Source organism: Gallus gallus, chromosome 3 (genome assembly GCF_016699485.2).
Source record: "Gallus gallus isolate bGalGal1 chromosome 3, bGalGal1.mat.broiler.GRCg7b, whole genome shotgun sequence".
In the NCBI taxonomy this organism is placed as follows: Eukaryota; Metazoa; Chordata; class Aves; order Galliformes; family Phasianidae; genus Gallus; species Gallus gallus.
The window spans coordinates 21,796,302-21,810,755 of NC_052534.1; the positions used below are offsets into that span (position 1 = coordinate 21,796,302).

The 14,454-nt window shown below is 40.0% G+C and overlaps 1 protein-coding gene across 6 annotated transcripts in view; it reads left to right on the forward strand.

The window, feature by feature from the left end:
* LPGAT1 (lysophosphatidylglycerol acyltransferase 1) overlaps positions 1 to 14,454 on the forward strand; it is a 59,683-nt gene that overhangs the window by 18,878 nt on the left and 26,351 nt on the right. For 5 of the 6 annotated variants that reach the window (NM_001031049.2, XM_040697055.2, XM_040697054.2 and 2 more), the window contains 2 exons: positions 6,530 to 6,648; positions 12,892 to 12,987. In NM_001031049.2, the coding sequence (NP_001026220.1) occupies positions 6,530 to 6,648; positions 12,892 to 12,987 (215 nt within the window). Of the gene's footprint in view, positions 1 to 575; positions 4,421 to 6,529; positions 6,649 to 12,891; positions 12,988 to 14,454 lie in introns of those variants that run through there. The other variant, XM_046938791.1, reaches the window with a different exon arrangement.

The window sequence follows — 14,454 nt, forward strand, 5'->3', positions numbered from 1 at the left end:
TGACCACTGAAGTCAACTTCTCCACAAAGCAGGTGTCAGTAAACTGCAGCAGTAAAAGGTGGAAGCCAAAAAGAATGGAAGTGAAAGTAAAGGGGAATATAGGTTGCTCTCTAAAATAAAGTGTGGAGGAGTATAGAATTGTTTGCCACAGGAAAATTAAAATGGCAACTGGGATGTCTTAAACTAAGACTTAGTATATTAATGTGTACCATGGGAACAGGCTCCTTTCATTTGTGGGTTTCTCCCTCCCAGCTCGTTCTCCTTACTTACCTCTCTTTGATGAGGGTTTTTCTCAAAAGGAAATAAAAATTGCTTGGTGGCACCATGATTTGAGTTAGGTGTGAAAGATGCTCTTCTTTTGGGTGAGTTGGCACAGCTGTTCTTCCTCTTTCCAATAGAACATGTCTAATTTTTTTTAAGAGGTATTTAATTGCCTTCTGACCCTAAAATATTTTAAAAAGAAAAACATAATTGCATTCTAATTTGCTTAGCCCATTGTTGTCTTGTTTTTGTTTTTACCATAGGCAAGTGTATCAATTTGCGGAGACAAATGCCCTTATCCTTTTAGCAAAGGAGGTGGGGGTGGACACGGTTGGTATTTCCTTATCCACTTTTGTTCAGTGAAATCTAGATGTGTTAAGTAATATACCGCAAGTGGTGCCAGAGGTGAAACTTCTTAGTGCCAGCTATCGGACACTTCCATCCATAAAGGAGACACAAATGAGTTCAACAGCTCCAGCTGCAGCATACTTTAACTATCTGCTTGGGAATGGTCAGCCAAGGGTGTAACTTCCCAAAAACAAATGATGGAGCATGAGGGGAAGTATTTAAAATGTAGAAACCTGGTTGTTGTGAGCTACAATTACTATTGAATACCTAATGATGAAATCCCTTCTAGAAAGCAGGGTGACTTTGAGGGAGCAAAGGAGAGTATCCATTAATAACCCCATGTATTTCTTACTAAAGGTTTGCAAGTGGTTGACAAAAGGTGGTACTGTACAGTTCTATCTGTTGCCAACCTGTGTTGTCTTGGAATTGCTTTTCTTGAAGTCTTGCTTCATGGATGCCTACGATTACAAATGATCGGAAGAAAAATAAACCAAGCCTGGTTCCTTCTCATTTCCTAGTGGCTGCTGAAGTTTCTGGCAGGAGACTTTCCTGTTTTCCAGTTCAGTGGGGAAGGAAGCTGAAACCCAATGTGATTTCAGAATAATAATAAGCCCAAGTGTTAACTGAAATTTCACTGACACCTTTATAACTTAATACTGGTTCTTACAGCACACACTACTAACTACAAAGAAGAGGCAAGAGTAGAAGTTTTAAAATGCAGTATACAAAAGAAATCATTCATATGCTTCTAGTCAAAGAACCGCTTCCCCTCTAGACAAAGAGCAGAATACTGGGCAGCCGTTCTGGCCAGGTATAAAAGCACAACATAAATCAACTGAATTGTTAGTTAGCTGAGTGGTGATTTGCCTAGCCTAATGACATACTGCAATTAAAATGCTTGAATATTTATTCATAGCATCACTTACCTGCACGCGGTTATGCAGCTGAGTATTCTGAAAGCTCTCCATAGCTACATCTAGATGTGCAGTGGTTTAGCTACAATGTGGAGGAAAAAAAAAAAGCACTTAATTGTTCTATACTTCAAGCTTTGCAAGGATTAGCTCATAAAAAGCTCACTTTGCAGCTCCTTTTACGAAATATATTCTTGGCTTTAAAGACGTGTATATTTCAGACTTGGAAGGATAAATTGTTCTGTCCATTTATTTGCCATTGCTTGCTGTGTCTTCATCCTTTACTGGAGGATCCCAGACTCCCACTAAGTCCCAGATGAACTCTCTCATGCAGCCAAGCCATTTTTGTGTTGCTCCTGTGGGTAAAAGAGTTCACTTCTAATCAGGATTACCAGATTTGCTTGATATTGAATTTACTATGATTTCCAATAACCAGGCTAAAGTAATGTCAATGGTTTCTGGGTTGGTTTGGCCTTTTCCTGCCTGCCTTTATATTATATTATTTTATGTGAAACCGCATTTGTGGAAATCTAAATATTGCAAGGCTGTGGACAACTTGCAGCTTGTACCATTATAGAGTGTGTCTTGGGAATAGAAGGAAGTCACAGAGGAATGCTTGCTGGTTTTCAGGCACCCTGAGCAACAAATATTTGCCTTTGAACCTCTGTTGTCTTGTTACAGTGGAGCAAAACATGGTTCCTGGTTCTGCTGCCATGCATCTGAGGCTTTGATTTCAGTGTTTTCGGCTGGAATGGAATGTCATGGCACAAGTATTTCTTGAAGAAAAAGGTGCTTGTTTTGAGAATTTCAGCGCAGGGGGAAAATCTAAGATGGGCATTTCTTCCTCCATTGAGTTTTAAGGGCTCTGTGAGCTTATGCTTGATATTTAGAGGTTTTTCTTCTTTCAAAAAAATTGTGGTAGCAGCAGTGGTTTGTGTGCACGCTTCTGTGGTTTACTGTTGTTTCCCATCCAGCAATGATATATGAAGGACTTGTACTAACTGATTCTTTCCTCTTTGTTAATCAGTTCAATCAATTGGCAATAAAGCGATGTTAAACACAAGAGACAAGTCTGATTGCCTGAGGAGAAATGACGGAGGGGAAAGGAACTCAAGGTGGTAGGACTGAATCATTGTGATTCAGTAAGTTACTTATTGTCTGCTGGGTGCAGAGGTTGAGTTATTAGTCCCACCACTTGGTAGATAAAATGAGTTGAATAAATCAACTGAAGGATTAAGTCAAACATCTTTACCCGGCAGCAGAACCCCCCTTGTTACTCCTACTACAGCTGAAACTTGGTAGCACGTTGTGAGCCAGGTGGGATTTTGCCTTGTATTGTCATAGAATCGTGGAATCCCCAAAGTTGGAGAAGACCTCCAAGATTGTCCAGTCCAACCATTCACCTACCACCAATATTTCCCTGTTAAACCGTGTCCCTTAATACCACATCTCCACGTTTCCTGAACATCTCCAGGGACAGTGACTCCCCCACCTCCCTGGGCAGCTCCTGGCCACTCTCTGGGAGAACGTTTCCTAATATTACTGCAGCTGAAACTTGGTAGTGCGTTGTGAGATGGCTGTGAGTTTGCCTGGTATCCTACTCAGCAAGAGTAGGTAAAATCTTCAGTGTATCGGCAGAAGCTTATTTTCCCCATTTTCCATTGTCTGAAAATTTCCAAGTCAAGTCTCAACTACTGTACGTTAGAAATGATTAATAGTATGAGGTGATGTGTTCTGAGGAAGTATCTATAGCATTGAGTGATCTAGAAATAAAGCTGCATTATTTGGTAATACTTAGATGCTTGTGATGCACCTCATTCTGCAGGTGCTCAATATATTTAGCACTCAGTTTTTGTGACTTCTGGAAAGTTGCAATTAAGTTGAACTATTGTATATTGGCAATGTAATAAAGATGCTGAAGGTAATGATTTCAGAATGAGTACATTCTTAATATGTTTCCCTTAAAACAGTTCTTCTTTCATCTTACTTTTTTTGCGTGGTTGGTTACTGCCATGCTCAGGAACATAAATACTTGATAAGTAAGGTGCACGGTCAACTATGACTGCTGCTTCCAGGCTTTTTGTGCCTTCTGTGGAGTTAAGGATATCTAATTCAGGAATGAATTCAGTGCACTCTGACACCTTCTCTTCATTCTTCCAAAACTTTTGAGCCCATTCTTTTGCAGCCTGATAAAGGGCAGCAGTTTATTATTATATTTTTGCAGCAGTTCATCCATGTCAGTCCTGTCCATGATGCCAATTTTTGTGTTTCATTAAAGGTTAAGATGGTTTGGCAGAAAAAATACTCTCTTGTGTTCCAGCTTGTCCTCTGATGTCAGAGGGGCTGGGGGCAGCTTGGCCTGGATTCTGAGTAATGCCCGTTTATGAGTTGTCACGAGTATGGATGCACAAATAGCATAGTGCACCTTCAGCTTAGTCACATTTGAGTGAACTAATACAGCTTCCACTTAAGGAGTATGGGCACGTTCAGCGAGGACTTTTGTGGCCAGATTAATGACTAGTGCTGTTTATTGGAGCAACAGATTGTAGATTCTTTTTGATTGCTGGCAATAAATACACTGTCTGCAGTGCCCATGCAGGTACCGGGAATGTGGATATAGAGCCAACTGCAGATGCGTTAAATCATGGAACAATTCTGTAGAGATTTCTGAGTTTCCTGGGGAAGCACTTGGTACAGCTGAGGGTGTAAATCTCACCCGAGAGGTGTCCCTGTGGGGCAGGGAGAGGCTCAGCCTGTCAATTGGTCTCAGCTGTCAGTGATGTCATTCCAGCATGCCTGTGGTGGGATATCCCCTAAAATTCCTCCTCTTTTAAGCTGTTTTTATACTATTTTCTTACTTTTGGGTGGAACCTTAGTGACTCCAGTCATACATACTTCTGGTAGGCTTACTTCTGGCTTTGACTTGATGGTGTAGGCTAAAAAAATTCAGAGGGTGTGCTTGGTGAGGGGTGGAGGCAGGCAGCCTTTGGGATGGAGGTGTGTTTTGCTATTATAATAAACATATAGTAAGCAAAGTTCACCCAGGGCCATGTTTTCAAAAACAACAGAAAAAAAGGAAAACTGTTGGCTCGGGATAACAACTACACTGTTGACAGGTTCCATGGTACCACCAAGTTCTGACCCCTTTGGTGTTATCAGAGCCTGGCCATGGAGTTTGCTACTTCGCTCCACTCTCTACGTTCTTTCTCTTGGAACCAGTGCCCCAAGCTTCCTTGGTCCTGCCAACCACAGGGCTGCACGTTATGTTGCCTGGGGAGCCATTCTGGAAGAGATTCTTTGTACATTACTGTATTGTGCCCTGGAAGTTTCCTCAACATTGTAACATCTCATAGAATCATGGGATCATTTGATGGCATCTCTCGAGGGAGACATCGGGACGAGTCACATCCAGTGGTTATTCCACAAGAATAACGGGGATCTTCAAAGTTCACTTTAAGAGAAATGAGGAAGGATCCATGCTTAGTTTTTGTCAAGGAAAAGAAGGGAGGTTAATGTTATGGGATAAACAGGCTCTCCTGTCTTAGTGTGTAGTTTGATTCTACCTACTTGTGACCAAATAGAACATTTTTATGTATTTAACCTTGTGTTTGTCTCGGTTCAGTACTAACTTTGAAGCTGCTAGAAGTTAATAGAAACAGCAAGTTTCAAATGCACGATGCTAATGGAATTTCTTCAAGGACAGGGAAGCCATGCGTGGTTTATTACTTCACACCTTCAGTGTGTAGCCTGTGGGTTTTGCCTCAGTTAAATTACAGCTTAGGAAACAGCAGTGGAAGTCTAACCCCGTAATGGTCCTGCAAGGAGAGCTGTCTGCTGCCTGGAGAATGTTAATCAAACCTTCCATAAAGGTACTAAAGATCCAGTAGTGAAGGTGATGTATTTCCTTTGATGTCAGAAACGGAAATAATAGCCAGTGAGAAGCACTTGAGATCCTGAGAGTCCAGAAGAATAGTTGTGTCCTACATGCACGGGCAAGGCATCTTCCTCTTTCTGTTGAACTTCGTAGAACTGCTCAGCCTCCCCCATCCTGTCCCTTGTGTTGCAGTAGCTCTGCATTTGTTGAAGAGGGACAGGCTCTGAACATCGGTCTCTTTGCCCTGGTAACAGCAATAGGGATAGGCCAGGCTTTGATTTATGGCAGGCGTTTTTCAGTTTTCCATCCTGTGCTCTTCTGCAGGAGGCCTTCTTCACTTTGTTTATTTACTTACTCTATGATGATGCAGTTGTAACTCCTTACCTCAGCACATTTTTGCTGAGTTGGGATGCTGGATGATCAACAGCTGTGGCTTCATCCTGATGTCATTCTTGCCACTGGAGTATCTGGTCTCTGGTCTACAAAACTATGACTAATAGTTTCTGTTATCTGAGCAGCTTGTTTTCTGAACCTCATTTCTTGCCTGTAGCTGACTTGTTTAGATGTGAATGACTAAGTTTGTTTAATGAAGTATTTTAAATTGAATGTTCCAACTGAATATTTTTTGTTGTTTTGCTTTTACCAGCATAGTTTGATAGTAGTAAATGTAGAAATGAAACGAACTCAATGAGTCTTAGCAATAAATAAATAAAAACCACTTTTTTCTTACAATCTGATTGAAAAAAGAAAAAATCGAATGAGTCAGTTGAATTTGAAAGCTGGGTCAAAAGCTTACGTAATTTAGAGACCCTAAATATAGAATAGTGTAATGACACAAAAAGATCAATCTTTCTGCATATGTACTGATAGAGTATTTTTGTTTTGTTCTTACTCTGTGCATGCGATTTACAACTAAGCTGGATCCCTCTGCTTGAAAAAATGGTCTTGCTAATATAGCGTATGTTATGCTATGTGCCAATTTAAATTCACATGTAGCATGTAGGTTTCTTCATTATTACTGGATGTGGAAGTCTTAGATTTTTTTCTTTTTTTGTTTGTTTTTTTTTAGTTTTTAATAGTGACATTAGCAATGTGGTCATTGTAAAGTTTACCTTTTATTTTTCTTTTTTAATAGTAGTGGAATGGGGTGATGATGTTAAAGCAGTATCAGAAGATGAAGCTGTGGTGCTGGTGAACCATCAAGCAACGGGTGATGTCTGCACTCTGATGATGTGCCTTCAGGATAAAGGCACGGTAGGCTACAACTGGGGAGTGGGATAGCTTCTGTTTGTAATTTCTAACCATGGGTGTGCCTGCACCTGCGTGCAGTGCTGATGACTTTCATTTGTGTGTTAATCTATCAAATAATCACAAGGCTCTGAATACAGGAAATTTTCGGTTAGGGTTTGGATTTATGTGACAGTAGATTGGAGAAGGTTTTAGATCACTATGTTGCCTTCAGAGGTCAGTTACAAACTGATTCAGTGTGCAAGTCTAGGTTAGCGTGGGGGGAAGCAGATCTCCTTGAAGGTAATTGTGTCCTTCTTCCTCTCACCATATGCCTCTGTGCCATTTGCAACTTCATTCAAACCAACGTGGGCATAGCTTTTAGGTTGTGACTTTATCTTGACGTAGAATTTTTCTCATGAAGTCAGAAGCAGCTGTGGGATTTTGATAGAAAATTAGAAACTGGAGGTAACTTCCCTCAGAGAGCATATCCAGACGAGCTAGCTATATATGGTCAGAATTGCTTGAGCTCTTATTTTATGCGCTCTTAAACATTTCTTGTTGAGAAATGCAACTAATGTCAGTCACTTCATACATGGATGTTCAGAAAAGTCATGTCAAAGGGTATAGTGCTGGAAGATAGAGGATAGGATCTAAATTGAAAATTAATATACGGGGTAATTAGAAGGAAGAGAAGGAAGAGGTATGTATGTTTAGGCTGCAGAAGGGTAGGTACATGCCTGGCAAGCTGAAATGCTGCATCAGCTGTGTCTGTCTTATTGTACTTCTTTCCTGACATCATACTGTGGGGAAATGAGGAAAACAACAGCTGCTCTTTATTGTAACTGATGCTGTTTTTCTTAGTGTACATTCATGCACATTATGTGCGCACTGCATTTCTTCCAGTTTTTGTAGTCTTTCCCAGATGTTACTTGTGCTGAACTGATGTAATAAACAAAAGCCCTCAAGTCTTTGAATTGTGAAGTATGAAAATGCTGCTCAAGGGTGATGGAAGAGACTAACTTCTTTCTGCTATAGCCTAGAGAAGAGTGTTCTAACAGTACTGTTAATTGCTTTATTTCCTTTGGGAACTGAGTAAGTTAGGCATGTATGGTATTCTATATTGTACCTACCTAAATGAGCAGAATAAACACTTTAATTCTCTTCATCAAAGTTATGCATAGGACAATCTAGATAAAGGTACAGCTTTGAGGGTATAGTCCTGTGGATATGTATGTCATATAGTCTTGACTGTTGATTTCTCATAATTTAAATATCATAGAAGTTAATTGACCCGTAGAATTGTAGAACTGTTTGAATTGGAAGGGACCCATAAAGGCCATCCAGTCCAACTTCCGTGAACTGCACAGGGATGCCTACAGCAGATCAGGTTGCTCACAGCCCCCCCAGCCTGACCTTGAATGTCTCCAGGGATGGGGCATCTGCTGCCTCTCTGGGCAACCTGTGCCAGTGCCTCACAACCCTGATAGTAAAATACATCTTCCATATATCCAATCTACATCCCCTTTCTTTTAGTCTGAAACCATTTCCCCTTGTCCTGTCAGAACTCCTGTCGGAGTCTGTCCCCTACTCACATGTACGTATCCTAGTTCATGTATCCGTATTTGTGTTTAAATCTAAGCCATATTGATCCTATTTCACTCCATAGCTAAAAAGTTTCAGCTTAGACAGAATGAGTTTTGTTAAGTGTAGAAGATGCTAAAAATGCAATAAGGTGTTGAGGTGGTGAACAGCCTTCAGTGTGGAGAACGTTAGGTTTGTGGGTTTTCAGAAAAGCAAAGCAGCCATAGAAATGTGCATGTTTCACTTATGGGGTTTCCGTTGTTGTGCTTGGAATAATCACGTTCAGAGCCTGGAGTGCCTTCAGTATTTTTTTAGATAATAAAAAAAAAAAAAAAAGAAAAGAAAAAGGCCCAACTTTAGCTCATGCTTAAAATATTGTGTGTGGTACAACTGTCTAAAAAGAAGGAGGAAGATCAGAATAGTTTATCCTTGATGGAACTTGCTGAGTCAGGTATTTTTAAATAGAGTGCTTCATATTTCTGAACAGGAGAATTGCCTTGGAGAGACTGTGAAACCACTGGAGGAAGAAAGGAAATCATTACGCAATAAGCTACTATTTAAACAAGACAGGTTTTTGTTTGGGTTTGTTTTTTAGCAGCTTAAATTAAACATGAAGTCCTTTGTAACCTTGATATTCAACTGCAAGTAACAAGATAGCAATTGCTTTCATTTTATTTAGGACAGCTAAGCTGTTAATTCTGAAACACTTTACTACTCCGGTGACACTTTTTAGCTCAAGGTACTTTGTGTAGGTGGGAGGCTCCTTTCCATTTCACACAGAAGGGTGCATGAAGATGTGAAGTCATGTGCCAGAGGTGGCCTCTTGCTAACATGGCAGTGGCAGAACTTCCTCCCATGGTGGTCTGAAATTTTGCTATCCTTTGCAAGGCAGTATGGACTTGAATCCAGCTATAATCAACAAGCATCTCTCCCCTTGCTGCTGCCTTTTTTGTTGTTAATTTAAGACATCAGAAGTGTTTGATTTAAGACCAAGTTCTGTTTTTCTGTGTAGCAGAGTGCCAGAATTTTTTTGCAGCTTGACAGTAGGTTTCCTACAGGCCAGGTCAGGAACTGTGATGTATTTTTCCTAGCATTCTATAGTTGCTTATATATAAATGGTAGTGTATCCTATCTGTTTTAAGCAAACAATCTTATTAAACACTAAGTTAAAATACATCTTAACAGATGTTTCTTCTCTTTGAGATTAACTTAGGTGAGTAAGGAAAACATATTCTGGTAGGGAGGTGGAACTTAGCTAAAAGTTACACAAAGGGGAAGGGCTGGCATGGGATTGTTTTAACAAGTGCCATAAGATAAGCCACACATAGCAGGTTTGTGCTGATTCAGATGTGACCTGAGCACGCTTATATATAGCTCTAGAAATTGTTCCAGTTTGTGAAATTGTTAAATTCTTAATAAGTTAGTTGAGGTCTCCTAACCTTTAATGTTAAAGAAGTAGGTTAAAACACTCCTGTTGCTGCTTTCTGCCTGGATTAGGGATGATACATTTGACTGAGTTGTTTTATTCTTATTAAGAGCAGAATGAGTGCAGTGGAGAGGAAAAAAAATACAGCTTGTAGCTGTTTTAGTGCAAGTTTCAAGACACGCACACCTGAGTTTCATTGTTGTTGCAGGCAGGTGCTTTGAAGATGAAAGTCTGTCTGTTCAGGTTGCTTTGTTATGTAATCTATGCAGAGTGAAATCAAAATGAGCCTGTGAATGGGAGTCACCTAGATTTCCTATTAAAACATCAGAAACTGTTATCAACATCCTGTATTTAGCTTAAATAGGAAGGGTGGAGCAAAAAAGACCAAAAATTATTTCTGCCCATGAACACCCATGAGTTTGTGTTCAGAGCACTTCTGAATGTCCTTGCTTAGCCTACTCAAAATGCATGTGATAAGAGATTCCTCTGATAAGCAGTGTTTTGTTCCTGAGGATAAAAACCACCACCATTATCCTGCTGCTTTTTCTGCTCTGCCTTTGCTAGTGGAACAAAATGAATATCCAGTGATCTCATTTGCTTTTTGATTGCAAACAAGGCGACTGTGTTGTACCCTTTGATCTTCCCCTTTTTGCTGGGGTGTGTGTGTGTGTCGTTCATGAATTAATACACATTAAAATATTTATTTCTTCTTTGTACTCCTTACCACTGCATAGGTTTGTTGGCAGACTTGTAATCATTGAGCTATGGAGTTTGCCTCTTTGTAGCCCATTCGGCAGCAAACTGCGTGTCCAGGGATACTGTTTAGTAGCTCTGTGTCACCTGGAACACCATGAGATGGACTTCGGACCCTGAAGATCAATGATAAACTTTGGAGATAAAAATAAAGTCCTCTGAACTTGTGAGCTAAATGCCCAGCTGGTACGCTGCCATACAAAGTGGTACGGCAGGAGAGGAGCCTCAGCATTGCTGGGCAACCGTTCCTCATGGGGTGCCACAGTACTTCTAAGGGTGACTCCTCAAAAGACCCAAACCGTTGCTTTTCAGGGAAGCAGATTATTAAGCTTGCTCATCTCTTCCAGCAAAGCAGATTATGTTGGTTTTGTTTCCACTTAATAGAATAGAACAATATTTGTCAAAAAGCCAAAGTAATAGATGAACAGAGAGTCAGATGGGTACTGCATTCCACTAAAACATCATTAGTGGAATCTGAGTGCTATTTTTAACTTGATGGTCGCAAAGGTTGCATTTCCCTATGACATGTATTCTCTGGGTGCATGGATGTGAACTGATGATATTGTGACTTTTCATGTCTTTGAGAACTGCCCTCCTCTCAGCCATGGTTTTCTTTTTCCACTCGCAGTAATGCTGGATGGCCCAGGAGCTGATACTCTTGCATTATCCAAAATCTTCAAGCAGAAAGTTTGCTGATATTAAAAACCCACCAAAGCTGAGTGGTCTCATTGTGTTCTGTAACGTTCAGATTTAGCTGAGAGGTCAGCCCTATGTCTAAGGCAATAAAGCATCTTAGATGTTCTTCTACGTGTGTGCGAATGTCACCTTACCAAGCATCACGCTGCAGTTGTTTAAGGATAAGGAAAAGAAACAGAGTATGTGGTAGTTCCTTTTCTCTAAACCTGTAATGCAGGATTCATTTATAGCTTCTGTGGTCAAAAGGGGGGATAGGTAACCAAAGCACTCCAAGAGATTATTAGATTTATTTGGAAGAAAGTCTGGTGCCGCAGTTGTAGATAGATACAGCAAATTAGCAAGGTGGGTATTTCAGGGCTTTTTTTTTTTTTTTTTTGGTGGCTGTTTGCTTTTTTCGTGTAGAACAGAATTCCTGCAAAATATATAATCTTTTTTTCCTCCAAATGGCACTTAGACATGCAGAGATGTGGCTTTTACCTGTTTTCACCATCCTTGTCCTGTACCAAACTGTTTTGTGTGAAGTACTGTTGGATATATGGGGCCTGGGTGTTTCTGTTACCGTGTAAGCCTCTAGGGCTTGAAGGGAAGTGCAGGCTACACCTTAATGGTGGATATGGTCAACTCATATGTGAACAAAGCAATTTTTTTCCTTTGCCTCCAAGCTATGTATCTTGGACAAATGAAAGATGCCAAGTATAAGTTGCACGTTTAAGATGCAAATAAATAAATAAGTTAATAAATCTTCTGACTATGAGGGAAATACCATCATTCTCCATTCTCTTTTTTTGAATGTGGTAAATGGGAAAGTATTTTGTTACATGAGCTAAACATTACACTTTTACATTTCACTAAACTTGGATCCGTCTTTGTGTGGCCTTCTAAGGGAAGAGTGAAGGCAGCCAGCCTCATGCATGGTGGGAAGCATGTAAGAGGCACTGAATTTTCCAGTGTTGAAGAGCCAACTCCTACCCCTCTTAACATATACATGTAGGAGCTACAGAGGGGAAGGACCTTGGAGGCAGAAGTTTTCCCCTTCTGTTATTTACCTCTGGATCAATTCTCTTATTGATGTTCAGTCTTTTGAGATTTAAAATACCTTTCATTCTTCTGTAGAAGTGATGGTCAAGGTGATTCTAATGGTTCCCTGTCTGCTTTTGCTTTCTCACCATGCTGCTTGGCCAGGACAAGGAGCATTTTATGACTTAGTGAAATTGTCAGCTGCATGTGGCTGGTTGCTCTGCTGTGAGGGAAACTAGCAGTGGTATATGGGCTGTGCATAGGTCTTAGCGATGGCACTGTTGGAAGATTATAGGGAGCACACATGGAGCATGTGCAAATCAACAGCAGAGAACAAAGTGACCTCATCCCAAAACTGTCAAGTACAAAATGTGTAAGAAAACCTGTTTGGTTTTGTTGCAGACGTAAATCACTTAGAGATTTCAAACACAAATTTGTGTTCTTTTGCGGACTTTTAACAAACACCAAAAAATGGTTTTAGTTTGCAGATGACGTCAAACTGTGATGGCACATGTGTAAGAAGTGTTACACCTCCCATAAAAACACTGAGTAGAAATGACTACAGCCTATGGCTAATAGCATAGAACTGCATCTTACATTATGAAAAGGCACTCTGTACTTAACACCATTCTTGAGGGGGAAGCGTAGCATTTGTGTTACTTTATACTTTGATGCATAGACACATAAAGGATTTTCTTTCATGTATTTGCTAGTTCTCTTGCTTCTCCATGACTTGTATGTATGTGCTTCTCTGCACGTTTACTCAGCTTTTTTCTTTTTGCTGAACTTTTCAGGTTGTCCGTCAGATGATGTGGCTGATGGATCATATTTTTAAGTATACAAACTTTGGCATTGTCTCACTAATCCATGGAGACTTCTTTATAAGACAGGTAAGTGGAAACACAACAGTGCTTTGATTTCTCCTAATGTTTGGGGTATTGGGATGCTATGGGTGTTACCTCACACAAACCCATCTAGGTTGGTTTTCAGGATAAAATATCTATGCTGAAATGTGTGTATTTGGGTAGAGCTTATCCATCTTATTATTTTTCTAATAGTTTGAGTTTTTTGTTTGGGCACAGTAGTTTGATTGTTTTTTTGTTTGGTTGGTTTTGTTTTATTTTTTGGAGGAGTGGGGAAAGGTGTGTGTGTGTGTGTGTGTGTGTGTGTAGTTACTTGGAAGTTTGATATCTGTTGATAAAACTACACTCTAAAAGTAGAATTGTAATAACTACGTGGATCAGCATGGATCTGGTGCCAGTTATGTGACTGTAACATCCAGCATATGTTTATTCCCTCTCTTTGTTTTCATTTGGACTTCTAAACAGTCTATAGCAGACAGAGAAAATTCACATTTTTAACTTTTTAGAGGAAGATAAGCTAATTTTCTCTGAACTAAATGAATACTTAATTCACAGCAATAAAAAGTCTACACTGAGATTTGTAATGAAGACTAGAGGCAAACATCAAGCCACCACATCAAGCCAAAATGAAGGTCTCTGGAGATAGACGATAACATACTGGGAGAGTTCAGAAAAGAACAGGGACACTTCATAAATATAAATCCATTTCAGTAGTTAAAATTCACAGAACAGACATTTTGAGGTACGCATGGCTGTCAGTTTGTTAATTATAATTTCCGAATGCGTTGTTGCAGTTCCAATTACAAATCTAAACATCACTGAGCTGAAAAAAGAACTCTTCCTCCTTTTCTATAATGTGACTGAAGTCTGCAGCATCACCCATGAAATGATGTCATCGTGTCTTTTAGCCTGCTTGAAAATAGGGTGTTTCTGAAGTGTTTGATTACTTTTCCCATTGATAAAAAACTAAAATACTTGGGATGAGTAATAACCTTACCTAATTGTAGAAAGGCCATACTAATATTTGAATGAGCAGGTACTATTTTTGGTTGTTTTTTTTTCTGTGAAATAAAGTAGTTTGATCACAGTTCAGTGCAACACGTTGGTTTCAAAAGGTGTGTTAGCCTCCTTTTCATGAGCAGCAACAACAGCTCAGGAATGCTTTTGATGTCTGCTAGAGGCTGACTGGTGCTTTCTCTTCTCCCCTTGAGAAATTTTCTAGAAACTGAGACTGTCTGTAACTTGCCTTAGTGATGATGCAGAGTGCAGGGCACCCTGAAGAATGTCAGCTATCTGCTGCTACCTGCTTTCTTTCCTCTAAAGGAAAGGTAGCTGAGACTGTTCCCTGTGATTCCAAGCAGCTAGCCATGACCTTCAAGAATTGGTCGTGCTGAGGAGTCTCTCCTATGTGAGACTTCTCTCTGGATAGGACATTAAGTGCATTTGTGTTCCAGGACTCTCCAATGATCCACCAGTTGTCATGGGTACTTTTCT